At 32.5% G+C, this 21,359-nt stretch overlaps 1 protein-coding gene across 3 annotated transcripts in view; it reads left to right on the top strand.

The window, feature by feature from the left end:
• The window catches only part of LOC118203026 (putative fibroblast growth factor 1), a 104,119-nt gene that overhangs the window by 17,372 nt on the left and 65,388 nt on the right, over positions 1 to 21,359 (top strand). The window contains exon 1 of one of the 3 annotated variants that reach the window (XM_085822382.1): positions 1,415 to 1,636. The exons of 1 other annotated variant lie outside the window; for it this stretch is intronic. In XM_085822382.1, coding sequence (XP_085678508.1) covers positions 1,550 to 1,636 — 87 coding nt within the window. In that variant the 5' untranslated portion in view covers positions 1,415 to 1,549. Of the gene's footprint in view, positions 1 to 1,414; positions 1,637 to 19,484; positions 19,628 to 21,359 lie in introns of those variants that run through there. One more of the 3 variants, XM_085822383.1, reaches the window with a different exon arrangement.

Here is a 21,359-nt window from a genome sequence, read left to right on the forward strand (position 1 = left end):
TAATACCCAACGTAACACAGCTGTTTGCTCCTACCATCTTGGAAAGTATTGAGGTCATATCTCTTTTGATATTTGCTGTAAATGACTGTCACTATCTTGGACAACATGAATTGTCAGATATATAACTAGGAAAATTGCTATGGGAGCAAGATATTTTTTCTCTGCATTACAACACTATGTATTACATATACTATCTTGAAATCTTGGATGATATCACTTTAGTACATTTTTCCTGCAGAAAGAATATTAACGTCTTCTGATTGCCAAATTTCTAGTTACTGTAAGTTTTCATTATGTGATATGACATTTACGCAAACCTTTTGGAGATTGAGGTGTGTAACATTTTGTGTAGAATTTTTATCTGCAAAAATGAAGTTAATGTCATGTCTTCCCCAAAATTCTTTGAGCTTCTTTATCTGAAAGAACGCCAAACAAAAATGGGAATTTCTTCTTTATTTAGAGCATTTTTTGTTTGATATTACTGTTTCAATTAAACCATCACTTTAAAAATTAATATTTCGGCTTATTTTTGAAGTTATTTTACTATGTGTTTGCAGGATAAAAGCAATTAAAAACTGCTACGGGACTACTTCTCTTGCAAAATGTTTTGAACTTTAAAATATGGAATCACGAATTTTAGATCTATCAAACAAATGTTTAAAATCACGAATTCACTTAATCATGCTTACATTGGTTTCCATTTATATAACTAGTTGATTGAGACACATAAAAAGATTTTTCAAAGCTCACAATTAAATATGTATTACAAAATACTAAATAAATATTCGATCGTTTCATTCCAGACTCTTTACTTTCAGTTAGCTAGTGAATGATCTCATACTACGGGTGTAAAGTCTCGGCCTCTCTTGTCTTAATGCAACATTGCATTATTTTCTTAAAGGGAGAAGCCTTCCAAAGGAATAGATTCCAAAGCTGATAAAGGAATTTTAAATAAAAAATATATAAAAAATTATGAGAAGTTATTTATGAATTAATAGGACTGCAATTTAATTGATTACTCCAGAAAACTATATTTCATATTTTGGACCTTTGTAAACGTTTCCTAAAAACAGTTTAATTTAAGATATCCTCCATGATGGAAAGGCACTGTCAGTTTTCATTTTAACGTACATGTCACTCGATTAATTATTAAAGAAACAAATATGTTCCACCCAAAATCTTTAATTAATCGTCTATGCAGAAAACGTACTCCTGTAAATGTCGCCAGCTTTGGCTACGCTCTACTTCCAAGCGAAAAGAGCGCATTAAAAGACCCATCATCTTAGCAACCCTTAGTTTCACGCAAAAGTTCTACTCTTAGAAACTCTCTTCCCCCCCCCCCACTCTTTTTCTTCGTTTTTTTTTTTTTTTTTTTTTTTTTTTTTTTTTTTTTTTTTATTAACCACACCAAGTTTGTATGCGGAGGCAGATAGAAAAACCCGTTTTTTTTGCACTGTATAGTACAAATATCGGATACAGAACGGAATTCTAATTCGTGATTACAAGAGCAAATATTAGAGCGGTGTTTTGTCAGACGGACTGATTCGCCATGCGAGACAATTCGCCAACGTGCAGCTGGTGCTCGAATTCGAGCAATTATGACGGGTGGGAGCGGCTTTCCACAGACTCAGATCAGGCAAGTTCTGTACATTTCCTTTGTTGCAAAAATATTGTCATAAAATTCACTGAATTTCATTCTTGAGCAATTATAATAACTTTAATATATTTTTAATGGTAAAAGACTGAAGATATATGTTTCATTTTAAAATTTATTTAAAGTAAAATTATTAAAGCAACATGTTTTTGAAGGATATTTTAAATGTAATAATAATTATGTAAAATAATATTATATAAATTTAAAATTATTTTAATTAAAAAATAAACAGTTAAATAAACATTAAATCTTTTAATGCAAAAAATATTAATTTAGAATAATTTCTTTTTTTTTAAAAGCATCCGAAATATATATGATCTCCAAAAATGGCAACTGTGCTATTTAATGCAATACCATTAAATAAAAAAGAGTTAACTTAATTGAAATTTTTGTTTGAAATAAAAATGTGTCGTTATGATTTCGAAAGACAACTGCAATTAATAATATATTTTACATATATTAAATCTGAAGTACAAGGGTAAAAATTTAATCTCCCGGGCATAAGTTTATTAAAATCACGGAGAATGAAAGTTAATTTATTATAATTTGAACACGGAATCATATGCTTTGAAATGTGTTTTAAATACATAAAAGACGAAATACATTTATTTAAAATATAGCTAAATAAAAATATTGATTTTCTGTAAAATATGGGAATGTTTCTAAACGCGCATGTATTTTGTATGAATTGAATATGTTAGTTCATTGAAATGGAAGCTCTAAATACAGCAAGCATAATTATGTGAGGATTACCAACTAAAACCTTAAGTTGAAATCTATAATATGATTCTGAAACATTCCATTAGCATAAAATATAATTTTTAAGCCACTATAAACAAATATTCAGCAGAATTTAGGCAAAATACTGAAATGTAAACAACCATTAACTAACGGCGCCCCATCCAGAAAATTTCATTATGGTGTCTCTACACTCCTACATGTCGTTTGCAAATAAGATTTAATTTGCTTTGCTAATTAATTTATTTCAGGAAAGGGAGGAATTAAAATCCAGTGCCTTTGTGCAAAATCATTTCAGCTTCGTAAAGATGTGTCCATAGAAAAATGCTGAACTGACAGTCTAAAACTGCTGAATAATGTTGTTGGCCGCCGTAAATTTGAGCAAAGTTATACAAAAATAGGTAGCTTTGTGAGCTTAATTTAAAATATTTATTTAAAACTGTTTATGAATAACTTGGGTAACTCGTGTAATAAAATATTACATAATAAATTTTTTTAAAGTTTTTGAAACTTATTCATTTAAACTGCAATAAATTAAATATATTTGTCTTATTAGAATGAATTTTAGTTTCTTTATTCCCCGATAGAAATTTAAGGAACCAACTTTCTGCGGGTTTATTTGATAGTAGTTCTGAAAGACCTTCTTATTTAAATCATTGAATCATCCTTTCGTATTTTGCTTTATGAATACATGTCGTTCCATAAATTTTGATTTGTTCCATCAAAGTGGTATCAAGAATCTAAGTACATAAGCCAATCAACGAAATAGTATGCGTAACTCACGACTACTCTAAAATATCTCAATAATAACCAAAGTGACCAATACACGAATTATATCTGAGCGAACTGTAAAACACACATTAACAATTACAACCGTTAAAATGCGTAATTGACTGATTCTAAGCTCAACTTTAGCATAAATGCAATTCCAATGAGACCTGTAAGAGAATATTCATTACAAAGGGAACTATAAGTGCATGGATTTATCTTCAAGCAACGAATGACCAGGTGTGATGAACATATAATCATAGCGTACGCAATTAAACACGCCACCAGCCACAGTAGGTAAACGTATTACTTAAGCAATAGTGTAATGTATTCCTGTTGCAGCCTTCTGTGTACATAATGTGTAATTCAAGCAGTAGTTTAATTACACCACCTGTCCAAGTATGTAATTACATCAGTTAAACATCAATTTAATACTTTAATTAAGCATTAGTATTATCATGATGCAACCCCTGTGTACATAAAATGTATAATTTCAACATAAGTGTAATCCTGTTGTAACAATTGGAATCCTTGTGGTAACAATTGGAATCCTTGTTGTAACAACTGGAATCCTTGTTGTAACAATTGGAATCCTTGTTGTAACAATTGTATGTATACATAAATGAACAAAATCTATGTTCATATTTAGGCAACAGTGTAAAGCTGTTCTGACCATTGTGTGCATACACTGCATAAGTGATCAAAATGCATGAACTAATGTTTAAGCCTGCTGAATGCTCAATAATTGAACGCAAATTAAGAAATTACCTGTTCTATATTTCGTTCAATGTTTAATCAGCCATTATTAAATTTTCGCTTTGACGTTTTTCACTTTTCCAGAATTGTGTTTGGCGGAACGTTGAATTCTATTATTAGAAACTTCTTTAGCCCACGGAATAACATTTTGCACTGCTACGATGCTTTACATTAGACCGCCTGAATATTTCATCCTCTTATTTTAGCAAGTGTTGCCACATAGGTTAGGATTTTACATCCATGTGACCAAGAAGCCTACTAATCTTAATTCGCTTTCCTGTTCGCTATTACTTTTGTGTTGTCCTATGAGTATAAAAAATTAGGAAATTCGGAAACTTTAAAATATCTAAAATACAAAAGTATCTGTTCTCTTGCTCATCCAGTGGTTATCGTGATAGATTCGAAAACGAAAGCTTCCGCAATTGAACCCCTCTGAAACAGCGTTAATTTTTCTAAACTTCTAATATTCTTAATAGTTTTCTTTCTCCTAAGCTTCCTTAACTCATGTTGACTTCCCTTTTGCTTTCCTTAACGACTATTATGTATTCTTTCTCAGTTATACTCACTATTTAATTTTATGATGTGAAGGTAGAGGGTACTATACTCTAGGCACTCAAATAATTAATCCTTGGAGTGTTGCCACTGCAAGAAGTCTTTTTTAAGATAGATGGAGAACATATCTGTCTGAAACCAACAATCTGTTCGGCAGATGGCCGTAAAAATTTCTTTTCCTTTGTATAACTTAACGCCCTCCTTCAGGATTGAACTCCGATTTTTAAACGTATAAGTTAGTCAAATAATGAGCATTTTATTAAAACCTTTGATAGCAGTATTTTCATGAGTTTATCGAGCGTTAATATTTAAGTTATATATAACGCTAGTGCAGATCTCAAAAGTTCTATTTTTTTGCTTTAAAAGTCTAGATTCCTAAAATATTTTAGCTGAAATTATTCTCTAGAAATTCACGCGACCATATCACAAGAAATTAAGCGCTAGTAAAATGTTTTAAAAATATCAGGTTTTTCTGTATTAGGTATCATTCCTAATGATATCAACGTTTTATCTAAACATAATCTGAACACGAAGTTTAAAACATGCTTCGTCACTGTGGCATTACTTCATGCATTATTTTGCAGTCGCATAATCCCCCATCGCATTTTCGAATTCAGCACTCATTCTGAAAGGAAAGGCTGAAACAGGAACTCCTTTCACATACCTAATTGATGGAAGGATTTTCGAATAGGTCTCAGCTGGGAAAGCCTAAAATATATATTCTTAAGCAGTTCTCAGAGTGCTTCCTCAGCAATCTTCATCAGTAAGATCTTTTATTTAAACTTCAGATTTAAGCAAACGGTATGTTTATTTTATTTATCAAAATCCATCAGTCTGTAACTGAATGATTTAAAAGCAATAAACACATTCTTTAATAATTCACATCGTCATTTTATTTCTTAATAATAAATTAAAATATATGTAGCTTTACTGCAATTACTAAAAGCTATTTCTAAAGCTGTTCATTATGTTCTCGGTACAGAATTATTTGGTTTATTTACTCTGCGTCGATTTATCATTTTCCATTTTGGTTTTTCACTCTTTATTAAACTTATGATCCCAATTTTTTTTAAAAGTGGACATTTTACGCTAACATGCTTAAAATTCACTCATGAACCACCGCTAAACATTCTGCAATTAATGTCTGACTATCGAGTACGCGTTAAACATGCTTTAATGAAGATTTTTGGAAATCCACGTTAACGAATAAGGTGGAGCTCTATAAAATGATAAATAAAAGAAAAGCGCGTAGGAGAAAAGTTTCATTCCACCAGAAATAACCCAAGAAACTAAGCAAGTTTTTTTTTTTTTTTTTTTTTTTTTTTTTTTTTTTTTTTTTACGGCAGGTTCAGAAAACTTATTAAGGATTGATTTCTGCGATGGAGCTAAAAACGTTATTTTGTACTATTTATGGGTTTTAAATGAAGGTAAAGCTACTTTTAGTAGAAAGATTTAGAAGAAAGTTAAATTTATGTGATGTATTCATTATAAGCAATCAAAACAGAAAAGCACTAAGTTGAAGACACACGAAAATACTTCGATATACAGAGTCTATTAAAATGTTCTCGCGCTAGCTCTGTATCGCGTTAAGAAATGGTTCACTCGAATTTGTAATGATTTCACTAAGCTACAGTGACTATCAAGCTTGATAAGGCTAAGTGCCAAGATAGCTTGATAAGGCTAAGTGTCACTATGCTAAAATCGAATGTTGTTACAATGATGTTTTTGTGATCACGTATATATGTGGAGTTTGCGATTTTATCATGGACGGAAAGATGGAACAACGAGCATCATTAAAGTGTACGGAAACCTGGGAAAGAAAGCACAGATACGTTGGATATGCATCACCAAGCTTACGGCGATGTGCCGCAGGCAATGTTTTAAGTGGCACATTCGTTTCAAAGGCGAAAGAACTTTCCTTGAAAATAACGAGAGATATGGGAAAATGTCTATAAGTTATCACCCCCAAGAATGTGAAATGACTTCAGGAATTTGAGCTTCGGAATGGTCGAAGGACGAGCATTGACACTGTGAACATTGTTAGCGTGCCACATATGCCAGTGCAGGCAGTTCTGTGGTTGGAATTAAGCATGTGACTTGCTGCTGTCTCATTTGTCGCCTGATTGCTGACCCCTGAACAGAAGGAATATCGACTTGCACTGTGCAAAGATCTTCGTCATTGTCCTTCGCATCACAGACCATCACGAGTGACAAGACCCACGCGAAATACAGAATCGCAGAAGACTATGGGCTCGTTTAATGCAAAATGACTTTGAAGCAGCATTCTAGCGTTGGCAGGAAAGCTGAACCGGTGCACTGCTGCACAAAGTGACTATTTAGAAAAAGATTATGTTCAAATGTAGCTATGAAATATAATGAAACTTCGGTGCATGCGAATTCGATGTGTTTTTAGCTGTGCTTTGTTCATTAGACAGAGAATTCGGAATTTTTTACTGTAGTATAAGGACTACTTGTCTCACCTCCTCCCCAAATACGTATATTTTTTGTGTAAATGCTTATAATTTAATTAAGCTTCAAAAGGTTTCTTGTCTATTTATTTAAAATAAATTATTTGAATTGTTACAGTTTAACTATGGATATGGTGGAAGTTTCATTTTTTAAGTATTTGATTGATGTCTAATACTTTTAAGTATTCCAATTAGATTGATTTTGATATTAAAGTGTTCCAAAAATCAGAATTACCTCATTTCTAACCTCAAAATGAAAAGCTTGTAAACGCTTTTAAAAGAATGAAAAGAATCCACGGCTATTAAAATAACTCTACAGTCTTCAACTTCTGTTCGCTGTTCGGTGTTAAAAGAAGAATAGCTTTTGCAAGTAAAAAGAGTTTTGTTATGTCTTTAGACCTTAGACATTCTGCCAGACGATAAACAAAGATTTCAAAGTATTTCGAAGAAGTTTTAGTGAAGGAGTTAAAGCTTATTTATGTCTAGTTTTTAATAAGCATTTCTATCACTGGATATTTGGCAGAAAAACTCTGTCGTAGAAGAATACTATTATCATAATAATAACCTTGATTTTTGTTTATAACTTATCTCTTAATTTGATGTAACGAATTTTACACTTATTTTTCTCTTTTCTTTTAAAGATGTATATTTTGCTTTTTAATTAATTCTGAATTTACTGCTATGTATTGCAATATTAAGATTTTAAAAGAAAATCACCGAAATTTCGTACACAAGCATTTTCAAAATAACCATTCTTCATTTTCGAAAGAGTATGCATTATGAATGGTGTTAAAGGGAACACTATGATTGCAACTTAATATTTAGTATATAATTAGCAACGAAACAACCTTTTACGTGGCGTACATTTAGACAAAAACTCAATCGATTTCGAGGGCAAACAGGTCCCTCTTCATCAGGAGCAAAGGAATTTGCAAGACTTCCCTTGTTCCTGATGAAGAGGGACCTGTTTGCCCTGAAATCGATTGAGTTTTTTTGTCTAAATTTTCGCCAGATAAAAAGTTGGTTCATTGCTAATTTTGAGTTCCACTTAGGCGTGCTTCTCTTCTGATTTAATACATAATTAAGGTTGCAAATAATAAGCTGACAAATAAAATTTGAGATATGATCTTTTATCTTTATCTAAAAGATGTTCTTTTATTGTGGTGCAGTTACTGTTCTAATTTTTTTTCTTTTTCTCAGTTAGTATCTTTTTCTATTAGCTTTCGCCAACCAGCGGCCGAGCGGTAAAGTCGCTGAACACTGGTAGTTCGGTCCGAGGTTCGAATCCCGCGAACAGGCTGGCTGCATGGGTATTTTCGTGGTTTTCCCCATGTGTGACGTGTATGCGAGCCAGTTTCCCTTAGAAAGTCCTCCACGAAGGCATCCCTCCCCTTAGGCAGATAGCCCTAGTGTGCTTCTCCATAATTAAATACACACACATCTATTAGCTTTCAGTTACCTTTCTTATTTAGAATTTATCTAAGATTTTCTTATCTAAGATTTAACAAAGGTAAAATAAAACTCAGTATCATGATCTGTTTCACTCATTTGGAATATTCTTCTTGACTGAGTTTTCAGAAAATTCTCCTCTTACGTACTATTGGACTAAAATTACGACCCCTTCTTGCATTAAATTTCAAAACTGTTGCAGAGAACGTACTTTTTTCCCCTTTAATCTGAGAGCCCAGTTGAGAAGGAAACATTTCAACGAGTTTGTTCTTAAATTTAACTTTATATTTATAAGCTACACAAATTTCTTTGTGACGCGTCAAATTATTTTCATAAAGTAAATTCATACTTTATCAAGTAAATATTTAGACCTGGGTTATTTTATGTATCACTATTTTGGAAAAATGAAAAAAAAAAAAAAAAAAAAAAAAAATTAGAGAACCTGAAACTGTGCAAAATAAAGTATTACACGAAATTATTTATACAATTTTACCATGATGTCAAATAACACTTCAAAAATGATTAAAATTTTATAATTCTACTGCATGTCATCATAACCGATTGCTCAGCAGAATGGTACTGCTTTTTCCTTAGGAAAAATCTGCATTTTCTACCAAATCGTAAAACATCGAGATTTCTTTTTATTTTTAATCATTGCCACGATCAGTGCTAGTATGTTCTGCCGCCCAACCAGTATAGTAATTAACGTCGCTGATTGCCGTGCCGTAGGGCCCGGGTTCTAATCCCGGATAAGGCATGGATGTTTGTAAATGTATAGTGTCGGTGTGGCATAGCGCCACTACAAATATGCGGCGAACCGAAAGTCCTCTCATGTGGTTTGGTGAAAGGGGAGAGGAGTGGGAGACCCTTGGACCCGTTCCGCCGGGGTGCTCTCCATTGGAATTGGAGGCGAAATTGAGCCAAATTGCACTGTCACCCGTTCGGCGCTCAAGGCTGTTGCCAACGACAGACGTAATCTAGCGCTCCGTGCCACGAGAAATTTCGTGTGCTTGGGCTGACTACGTCAGACAAGTGAACATAAGTAACAACAACGCTACAGGAGCGTTAAATGTTACTTATATAGTGTTGTTTTTGAAATTTTTGTTCTTATAAAAGGTCTTGAGAGTTAAACGCAGTAGTACGTGTAAAACCGAGGTTCTCTGCTGCAGAAGTACAAATTGCAATAAGTTGAAAACATAAGCTTTAATCTGTGACATTACTTAAGATTTAATAAAATAGATGAACATATCGTGTCAGACTATGACACATTAGTGAAATCATATGATGGATAACATACGAATGTACTTGACTGGTATAACATGATTTGAGCCTGCTTAACAGTTCATTCAAACAGGCAGGTACTTTCGATGTAGAAAAGTTATCCGGAATACTTGGCTAGATTCCTATTAAAATGTAGTCTTCACTACACTGTTCCCTGTTAGGACTGTGTACATCACATTGCTGTACCACGCTTGAGAGAATCACGGCTGCTGGCCACGTCGACAAACACCTCGGATAGGCATAGCAGGAAGGACAGTCTTCAACACCATCAGAACCGGAAGGACACGGATTCTACTGCGCAATTATATAGTTCACCTTTTCTGCTCTGCGCAGTCGCGAACGGGAAGAATGCAAATTCCAACATATAAAATGCGCTCAGCGTTGTTTTCACAACGAATATCCCATATCCGATGCTATCAAATGTATGATCTTATTTCTCCACACACACAAAATAATAATCATAATATCTCATTAAAATCGATTGCTGAAATATCTTTCTCGTAGAATTATACTTTTCGTGCAGAATCATTTTATTTTAAAATAATCCTTGAAAAATCGCCAATGAAATAGAAACTGCTAAAAAGATAAAAAATTTACTTAGAAACTGCTGTTTTCATCGCAGTGTTCTTTGCTCTCTGAATCTGAAAATCTGCACCGATAATTATCATGAAGCTTTTCCGACATTCATTTAACTAGTGGTTGGATATAAATAGTCGTTACCCATTTCTGTATTCTTACTGAGTTTTATAAATGTCAGATGGACAGTCTTAAATGTACGTTGATGTTTTTACATCAGAAAGTGCAATTAGAGGCAGTAATGTTCCGACGATGTCACATCTTTTTTTATTCAGTTTTTCTGAAGGAAGGGGAACTCCGTTAATTCAACGTTACTGATATGACGTGCAAAATAAATAGCGATCGTAACTCCAGCTGTTTATTTTATTACTACCATGTTACTTCCTTACATCTGACATCCTTAATCTAACGATGATTCCTAACACAGATATTAATTAAACTGTCAGGAGAAAGGCGGAAAATAATTTAAATGAGATTTCGAAGCTGTTGAACAAATACGTGAAGCTGGGAGAAACTGATTCTCTTGCCAGACTTATTTAACATTCGCCATGACAAATTTAGTAGTAATATTTTCGTGATAAGTCTTCGTTCTTTTTTTGTGTATTAACCAACCGATAGTCAGAATTTAAAAAAGTTTAAGAAAAATTTTCATGCAAACGAAAGCTGTTAAAATGCACAGATATTCTGACAGCAAGAAGCAGCGACTTTCGACTAAATCTCATTTCATCATTCGTTCAGTAATTATTAGGTTAGGTAATTTGATTACGGCAAAGCCTCGAGGGCTATCAGCCTAAGGGGAGGGATGCCTTCGTGGAGGTTTTTCTAAGGGAAACTGGCTCGTATACACGTTACACATGTGGAAAACCACGAAAACACCCATGCAGCCAGCCCATTCGCGGGATTCGAACCTCGGACCGAACTACCAGTGTTCAGTGACTTTACCGCTCGGCCGCTGGTGGGCCCAGTGATTATTAAAAGTAACTTTTATGTCCTCAAATTTTACAAGTCTTGAAAAAATATCAAGGTTCGAAAACTCGTATCTTCCAGCTTTTTTACCGTTATTTGAACTTTTTTAATGTTAACCTAAAAAAATGTTAAATGTAAACTCAAAACATTGAGAACATTATATTTATTGACAGTCAGTAGATTTCTTCATAAAACAAAACTCACAGCTATTGCAATTTCAATGAATCCGGATCGCCATCATCATCAGTAGCTGTTCTAAGGACTATGCTCATATATATCTTTGCACAGAATTTAATATTATATGTTAAGTGTTTATCTTTGTAAATTCTTGTAATAACTTTTTGTACACTTGCTTTGATTTAAACTGATTCTGTAAAAAATGTAATAAATATGAACTGCTATTAAAATATTTTTGTCAAATGTTACTGAGAAAATGAGCCTCAAGAGTTTTTTAATTACATACTTTACTTACTAATTTCATTTGCAACTTTTTAGTAAATATAGGCACACTTTTAAGAATCGTATTTTCAAATTTGTTTCTAATCAAGTACAGAATTAAAATTTGCTTTAATTGAAAGAGTTTAATATGTAATATTTTTTAGTATTGCTATTCTTATATGAAAAATCTGAAAGGTTCGAGACCTTTTAAAATTCGAATTCGAGAATATATCAATGTTTGTCCCCTCTCTAATACCTATTATTATGTGCTTGCATGTATTAGGCATGGTTGGCTCTGGTTTGAAATGATAAATTTCCGACAGAAGCAAAAATTGATTATTTGAATTCCTTTCAAATAGAAAGCGTCAAACAGAAACGTCAGTTGCCCCAATAAAGTACATGAACTTGTAGAGACATTGGGTTGTTTCGAAGCAGAAGAGATGAAAAATCAGCAATGCCATCGCCGGGACTCGAACCGTGGGCCTCTCGAATACGCGTCGAGCGTGCTGACCACTACACTACGAAGGCATGCTCGAAAGGTGGGAGAAATACCCTATAAACTTATTTCTTTAATGTTAAGAAGTTAAATTTTAAATTAGCTAACATTATTTTATTTGCAATATTAGAAAATTTATCGTAATACTGAAAATATTTAGGAAAAATAATTCTTAGAACATACAGGTAGCCAATTATGAATTGGTATGGCAGACAAAAGACGATTTGCGAAGATTTCGAAATCTTCCCATACTTCTATTTTATGAGTTTTAGTATTTAAAATGCTACAACTGAAAAATTATTTTCTTTCCATGGCGCAACACTCAGATTCAGAAATCTGAGGAATGAGGTTTCGATACGCTAATTTTCAAAATGTCATTTTAGGTCTCATTTTTCAGTTATTCCTGCTTGGAATAGTTGTCATTTGAAATATTTTTGAATTGAGTCATTTGGATTGAAAGAGACGTGACGAAATTTATTTAAAATCTTTATTCCCCTATCTTAATGATTCCTTCTTTTTCTCATTCTTCCCTATCTATTTTAAGAATGCATTGGCGCGCATTATAAACAGAAGTTTTAGAAAATTTGTAAATTAACTTAACTTACTTAAATTTGTTAATTAAGTATAAAATTTCATATTCTTTGTGAGATAAGCCTGACTACATTTAAGTTAAGATACAAATAAATGCATTTACAGTAATAAAAATAGTTGATGTTCTAAGATTTTGATGAATGCACAAATATTTTTAAATGCTTTATAGGAAAAGCTCTGTCATCAGGTAAAATGTCATTTAGATTATGAGTTTTATTTCTTTGAAAAAGTGTTCGTTCTGAGCAACATATAACGGCATTAAGATCTCAGACACTAGGATAATCAATTCTTTTTTCAGCACTGAACAAAATGGGAAAAAGAAGATGTATTGTGAATATATTAATTTACACATATCATGTGCAAAAAAATTATTTAAACTAAAGAGAAAATTAAATACATGCAATTGCAGAAGTTTTATTATAGTTTTATTATTAAGTTTTATTACAGTTGCAAACTAAAAAGAATTCCCCCAGAAAGGAAGTTCGTGGTTTCAGGAGGGATGAAGTCAGCCTTTTATTTACCTGTTAAGCATTTAAATTCAGTTTATAAATATAACAAGCTACTTTTGTTCCTGTTCTAGCATTTATCAGTATTTTCTATACTTTTTCCTTGTTTAATTTATAAAACACATTTAAGGACGTTCCCAGTTTAATGCAATTAAACATTTATTTGGAGCGAGAATGGTGAAAATTCAGCTATACCCCAGCCGATATTCGAGCTCCAGATCTTCCAACTGACAGCCCCACGTGCTACCACTAGAGTTTGGAATGAGAAGGTGATAATTCCTTATATTCTTCTCCACTTAAAGAGCGACTGAGAGAGGAAAACAAGACTCAGTCGGCCATATGCAGGTGATGACAAATTATTTGCCACTACATTTTCGTCAGGCGTTGCCGCCGAACTGTTAGGATATTTCAGAGTGGGAAACTTGAAAAAATTCTGGATTTGATATTTGAAAATGACTCCCGCAATGGTTTCTCAGAAAATGGACTTTTAAAGAACAATTTTTATTCGATAATACTCACTCAACAAAGCTCAATACCTAGTAACATAATATTTGTCAGCAGATAGCTTCACTCGCGTCGAAGGAAATGGTTTTCAAATCTTTGGTAAAATATTTCATCAAGCATCATTGCTGATTTGAATAACATACTAAAGCTTTTCAAAAAGAAAGTAAATTGCATTATTGTAAATAAAAAGTAAAAAAAAAATAATAATAATAAAAAGAGTAAATTGCATTATTGTAAATTACACACAAAAGTAATCACTAACATTTGAATCAGGTTGTAATAATTTAATAATATCTGTATTTTAATAATGAATTATTAAAAAAAAATTAACGTTCTAACCAACTGCTAAGTAACCTTTACGTTCTGGTCATTTGCAACCGATTTTGAAGGGCTATCGCTGGGCATGTGTTGCGTATAAACGTTTATAGAAAAGAAATATGTATTGCATATACGTTTGTTATTGTTTGTTTATTCCTAGAATCATTGTTTAGCCATAAAACGCCCTCCTTTTCTGAAACATTTAACATATATAGTGACGCTATTTTTGTTCCTTATACATCTAAATAGCTTTTGCCTTATAATATGCAACTATTTTGCAATCAGTTCATGCATGATAATCTCCTGGTTCATTTATATTTATAAAGTAAATCTAAATGCTTAACAGTTAAATAAAAGGCTGACCCATCTTAAACAATGAAATTCCGTCCTGGCCGGAACTCTTTTTACTTTGCAATTGTGCAATGAATCTTCAGCAATTGCACGCATTTAATTTAAGTTTAAAAAATTTATTTATGCAAATGTTATGTGTAAAATCATTGTTGCATTGTCCTTATGTATAGATGTTTATTCTTGAGAATGAAGTGCCTTTTCTTTTCTTAAGCGCAAAATGTAATCTTTTGAAGTATTTCTTCCGGTATATCAATAACGTGCGTTAGCATCAAGCATCGTTGCTGGATAATAACTAGCTTCTGGAATAACAACAAAAAAGACCTATTTTTTTTCTTTTCTTTCTTCTTCTTCTCTCTCTCTCTCTTTTTTTTTTTTTTTTTTTTTTTTTTTAAAGGCATTAGACACTTAGAAGGAATAACATGTAGTTAAATTTTCCAAAATTTACCGCATTACTCGAGCATTTTCTCTTTCTTTTTTTTACACTAATTTTACCGTTTGAAAATCGACAGGGTTATATTTTAGTTACAAAACAAGTTATATTTAAGTTGCAAAAAATAATACAATCAAATTACTCGAATTTTTCAATCATGCGGATAGATTGCGATCTCAATTAAATTGGATAACTGGTATTCTTTATATAAATGAAAAGCTCCATCTACTAAAATAAAGAAAAGATCTCATTTGCACTGAAATATCTGATGCTTCAAGTTTTCAGTTCAAATATAACGGAATAATAATTAATTTAGAATTAAATATTTAAAGATGAATTCGAAATAATTGAGTAGTTATCGAAAATAAAGTATAATAACTTCTTTCAAAACCATGCTATCGGAGAAAAAAGACCTATTTTCTTTTTCTTTTCTTTCTTCTTCTTCTTCTCTCTCTCTCTCTTTTTTTTTTTTAAGGCATTAGACTCTTAGGAGGAATAACATGTAGTTAAATTTTCCAAAATTTACCGCATTACTCGAGCATTTTCCCTTTCTTTTTTTTACACTAATTTTACCGTTTGAAAATCGACAGGGTAAAATTATGCAAAAAAAAATTTAATAAACGAAGGATGCGGTTACAGTAAGAATAAAACAAATAAATTTATGGATAAACTACCGATAACTGTCACAATGTTATTTATTTAAAAAAAATCTACATTCTAACTAGAATGCATGGTGATACTAATATTACTGCATCTAACAAGATTATTGCTTTCCTACTAATTTAATGCTGCTGGAACTGCACTGAAAGTCTGTGTCGCTTGCTACAACTTGCAAGCCGTTGCCCATCATCACCAATGTCACCATTTCCGTCAGTCTGTTCTCTGTTTAGTCTGATCTCCCATGTGCAATGATCTTCAGAACCATCAAGAACATTAGAGATCACCGTTTCCTTGAAGCTCTTCACTGTTATTGCTTCATCAATTAGAACCCACGCACCCAAATTTCACGAGAAAATCAATTAGCAAAACGAAAGCAATCACTATGTGGGCGAATCCATTTTAAATTTCAGGAAGCTGGCTTTCTGAATGGCTGCAAGAAGGAGAAAATTGCATGAATATTAAAAAATTTTCACAGCCTTGTACTGAAATGTTCGGATAAAAAATACTCCAGAGATAAAGGTACGCAAATAAATAACGTATTCACTTATTATCTGAAACTGAACACACAGTGTAGCTATGATTTGGTTTACGGTATTTTAGCTTACGCCTATTTTATTTTGCGGTTTCTCATACACAACTGTTAAAGGGAATATAAAATACCACTTTATCCGTGGATGCACACACATGACACTTTTTTAAAACTGTAATAGTGTATTCACAAAATAAAAATGCATTGTCTGCCCGTCACTAGAGCGCGTTGTATCACACTGAGTGCCAGCGCTGCAACAAATCTTGAATGCAATTCCCTAAACAAGAACATTTCAATACTTTAGTTTTCTCCGCAAAGTTATAGCTTTGGTTTTCTAGGCAAAAAGTACTCATAGAGGTCATGCCTTCTGGAATAACAATTTATGTTATTAATTAATTAATAATAGTTAATGCCATGAACCTTGCAATGATTTTCATAGCCATCAAAATAAAAGTGGTGAATGTTGACATATAGTCTCTCTGTTCATGACAATGCTCAGGTATACACCGTGAGTGTATCACCAATTTCTAAGGAATGTTAGTCTTCCCCACTATTTGCTCTTATGGTGTAAGAGGTAACAAATATGGCTAGCAGGCAGACGATGCGAAATTCAAATCCTGGCTACAGCATAGCTTATCTGTTATGTTTTCTGCTCTGAAAATCCCAATAGACTCAACCACTCCTCTTCTAGAAAAACTGAAATGAAAGGCTTCATATAGTTCATCGTACAAATATGGTCCATCACATAGTTCAAACTTAATGCGCACAGATTTTCATTGTTGAGAAATGTTTAGATGATGGCGAAGAGAAATGAGAAGCCATCACTTTTCTCAAACAACAAATGGGAAACTTTCATGATTTTAGACAGAGGCAGAACAAGGGTGAGGAAAGCGAGGCACTTGCCTCAAGGAAACAGCTAGAAGGAGAACCCAATTAACTAGAAATTCTTTAAAAAATTGAATTATAATTGTTGACTTTCAGCTTTAAAATATAGTAAAAAGTATCAAACAAATTTTGTGTCCTAAATAATCCAGCTGAATGAAGCGAAAAATTTGTAGTATTAATTTTTCTCTCATGAGATTTCGTGTTTCGTAGTTTAACAACTTATTGTTCGAACTAATGTATTGATTTACCTTTGTTGTAATAATCAGCATACATTAAACTTGTTTAGAAAGCCCCATAATGACAAAATTAATGTCTCTATTATGCCCCTTTAATTTGAGCTTTAGATCTTCACCATAACAAGTTTTTCGAAGTCTACAAACTAAGTATAAACGAGATCATGCAGTTTATTGCAGCAGACCTAATGCACAGAGGTCCTATCCAAATGGCATCGGGAAATTGAACAAAGTTACTTGAAAATGAAATGTACCGTATCAACAATCATTTGCTTCGCCTTTTGTATATGATGTACAGTTCAACAAAAACGCATGGCTCGAGGGTTTGTCATGTTGTATTCGTACTTAGTTTGCGCCAGAGCTGTACAATTTTCTCAATCATTGTTATCTTAAATGTTAAATACTTTTCATAGAATAAGTTTCATAAAAATAAAAGCGTTTTTCGAAATTTTTGCTTATTAGCTTGCTATTTAAAACAGAATCTAATCTCTTTATATGTAATCCCAGTATATTTTTGCTCTAACTTACATTTCTTTGTTGTGTCTCATAAATTCTGGGAACATTAATCTCTTTATCACGTGATCCTATTACATTTTTACTCTAACTTATATCGCTTTGTAGTGTCTCATAAATTTTAGGAACTAATCCTAGTGAAAAACGGGATTTATACGTATATAATGTTTTCCGTAGTAATCGATATCAGGAGCTGAAACTCACGTGTTTGATTCGAACCTCTTTATTCACAAAATAGATCAATTTCGTACGATCCTTACGGCAAGGTCGTTTTCTTTAATACTTCCTTTTATTATATGTAAATGTTACATTTTTCAATAATAAGAAATAAAAGGAAGTAATAAACTGAACGATTTTAACATTTAGAGGAGGGGAACGAAATCATGCCATCTAACAAAGTCAAACTGTATAGTCATAAAGCCCCTTTTATGGGCATGTTTGTATCTCTCTGTTACACATTGCAGAATGCCAACGACGGTCATATTTCCTCGAGTTAGAGAATAATATGTTGTCTTTAATATTTTCCGTCATTATATCCTAACCGGTAACTTCTAGTGTTATTTTCTGTTTCTTATGAAAGATTCTCATATATTCCCATAAATTTTTCTATCGAACTGAAATTTCTGATAGTTTTATTAAACAATATTAAACTTTTTATAGAGATTTATTACATGTTTTTCTGTTTTCAGAAAAATATGTTTCATTATGTTTTTCTGTATTCAGAAAAACAAAATATTTCATGCGGAAACAAAACAATTTTTCGATTAATGCAAAGGAAACTTTATTATAGAGCAGGGTTTTTTAAACTTTTTGCAGTCGCGACCCCTTTTTACCACCGAGATTTTTTTTGCGACCCCAGGACCCCATAAGCATTGCGCAAATCCGACACACGCGTGAGTGAAACTGTCAAATTTTTCACGTGTACTGTAATATACTATAGCAGTTTTAGGTCATTAACTTTAATTCCTAATTTTAAGACATAGAACAATGTGAAAAATTTAAATAAGTAACAGACGAAATGACAGCGTCACGTGCAAAGCAAGTAAAGTGAACATTTATATTATAAAAGTGAATGTGTCGAAACGTTTTCATTTTTTCTTTGTCTGTATTGTCTTATCTTTATCTATTTTGAGATACATTGTGTAAAAATATTTGGTAATTGTAAGATTATTATAATATAATAAGTTACAGAAGCATCATAACTGCTAAAATTTTGGTGACCCCCTGGTGTAGCTTCCGCGACACCCAGGGAGGTCGCGACCCACACTTTAAGAAACCCTGTTATAGAGTATAAGGAATGTAAATGGAGAAAAAGAAAAAAAAAATATTTTTCTTGTCCTGAAGTTAACATTAACGAGATAACAAGATCTGAAAACTATTAGTGAAAATTATGTGAAAGAACTATAAGGCGACTTTTAAAATATCCAACATTTCACTAAATAAATTCTTCCGAACGAGTAGCTGCACAGAGAGAAATTTTACTGGCTGTCGGTAAAAGGAGGAGTTGTCATTCGAATTCACAAACCGTATATTGCTATCCCGTGAGGTTTATATATCGTTTGCATCTGTAATCAAGTCAGTAAATTGTGCGATTTTTTATAATTGAGTATTTTAGATGCACCATGAACTTCGGCACAACACGAAACACGCCGTAATCAATGCGATCAAAGCCACGAAATGCCGTAACGAGCGGAAATCTTCCCTGTTACGAGCGTAAACATTAAGTTGGTGTTGAAAGTGGGTGTCAACCCTGAAATTTCCTTTGGACCTCACCTAAGCGGACGCCATTCGAAGTAAAGAAATAGCACACAGAATTTTCGCATACATGAAGGCGTTCTGTTAAAACTGTGCTGAATGCTGTTGGATTTCAGGTCTTCTTGAGTCGATTTCTCGTATTTCCTTTTGATTAAAAATAGTTTTGCTATAATTATCAAATACATGAAGAAATACATGATGCACACGAAGGTAAGTGTATACAGTTTATTTATTCACAAAGGTAAATAAGTAAGACTTTTATTTGTTTTTAATGGGACGTCATTTTCATTTATCATCATATTTATACAAGAATTTGCAAAAAATTCAAAAAGCGTGGATCTCAGTTTTTTCTTATCCACTTGTAAAATGTTTTTTGAAGCTGAAAAAGCATATCCTCCAAAAAATACAATTATTAATATTTTCTTCAACTGCTGAAATGTTCTTAAAGAAAATCTTTATTATGTGTATGTCTTCTTTTTTTTTTTTTTTTTTTTTTTTTACTTTATGCTTTAGAAATATTTTAGAAATAACAATAATTTCATAACCTAAAATTTAATCCCTCCTTACTAAATCATGAATAAATGGATATAAATGGATTTGCAACCAAGTGATACGTACACCAAGTGGTATGTCAGTTGCAGCCAAGTGCTACGTTGTTTTAAAACTTTTATAATATTCTTCTAAAAGTTGCTTATCTGATGACCTTCATTCTGATGATTTAGAACCATATTGAAATCTAGTATTTCATTTGTAATATTTAACTATGCATTAACATTTAATTACTCATTATCTTCAAGAAGGACGCTTTGTTGGATTATTCAGTTACTGTAAAGCAAACGAGAACAAAACTAAGACAGAAGTTAGATTAATTAATTTTTAAATTAATTTACTCTCAGACACACTAGTTCTGATCAAAAGCTTTAGGGGGTTACAATCTAAGGATTTCATATCCCTCTTTCTTTACCAGCCTGTCAGCAGAAATTAGAATATTGAATTATAAGTGCATTCCTTCCCGTTTCGCAAAGACGTTGTAGTCACAGACGTTCAGTACGATATTCGGGATTCGAACCTGAAATTATCACTGTAATAGTGACTGCAATAGCCATCACTTTAATTCCTGCTAATCACCATACTGATTGAATTTTGAAGAACGATGATTTTACGATTTTATATAGATTTGACGTGTTTTTTTATACGAAAGCTTTATTAGTCTAATGTATGTAATTCATTTTTATGCGCTATTATTTTCCTGAATCTAAATTTTTTTCACCAGTATAAGAATTACAAGAAATATAAACAAGTATATTCCGCATGGTAGATTGTTAACATCATTAGCACAATATTCATTTGTGTCAAACAACCGATACTATTAAAATTCTTATATTTGTAGCATCAACTTTTTTTAGTTTCGTATTATACCAGTATTGATATGTTTGCTAGATGAATATTCGTTTCTTTAAGTTTGCTGACAATGTAATATTTTTAACAGATTCAGAAAGTTATTATTTAAATTAACCCGTTATTATGATTTGGATCTTTACTTTAACCTTTTAACTGTCATGCCCGAGATAATCTCGGGCACAGCACTGGTGTTCGAAAATGTCACGCCCGAGTATTACTCGGGGTAATTTTTTTTTGAGTGCATCGTATTGTTATACCCGAATATATATCGGGAGGCATATTTCACAAGTGCACATCTGTGTAGCCACCGAGGGAGTGGCTTCTAGGATGGACCAATGAGCATCCAGTAATATTTCTGTCATGTCACCTGACCTTTCCCGTGCTTTAAGATTTAAGCAAGATGGTTGAAAATACTCTGCCACGCAATTTTCTGTAAAAAATGATTAAAGCATCGTCGATTGCTTCTGAAACTTTTCATTGCGAAGTTAGATCAAATATAGGCAATTATGAAGAATACAAACACATGTTGGATACTTCGCAA

Source organism: Stegodyphus dumicola, chromosome 8, assembly GCF_044657685.1.
Source record: "Stegodyphus dumicola isolate Sdum_Otavi_A_Nest chromosome 8, ASM4465768v1".
Classification (NCBI taxonomy): domain Eukaryota; kingdom Metazoa; phylum Arthropoda; class Arachnida; order Araneae; family Eresidae; genus Stegodyphus; species Stegodyphus dumicola.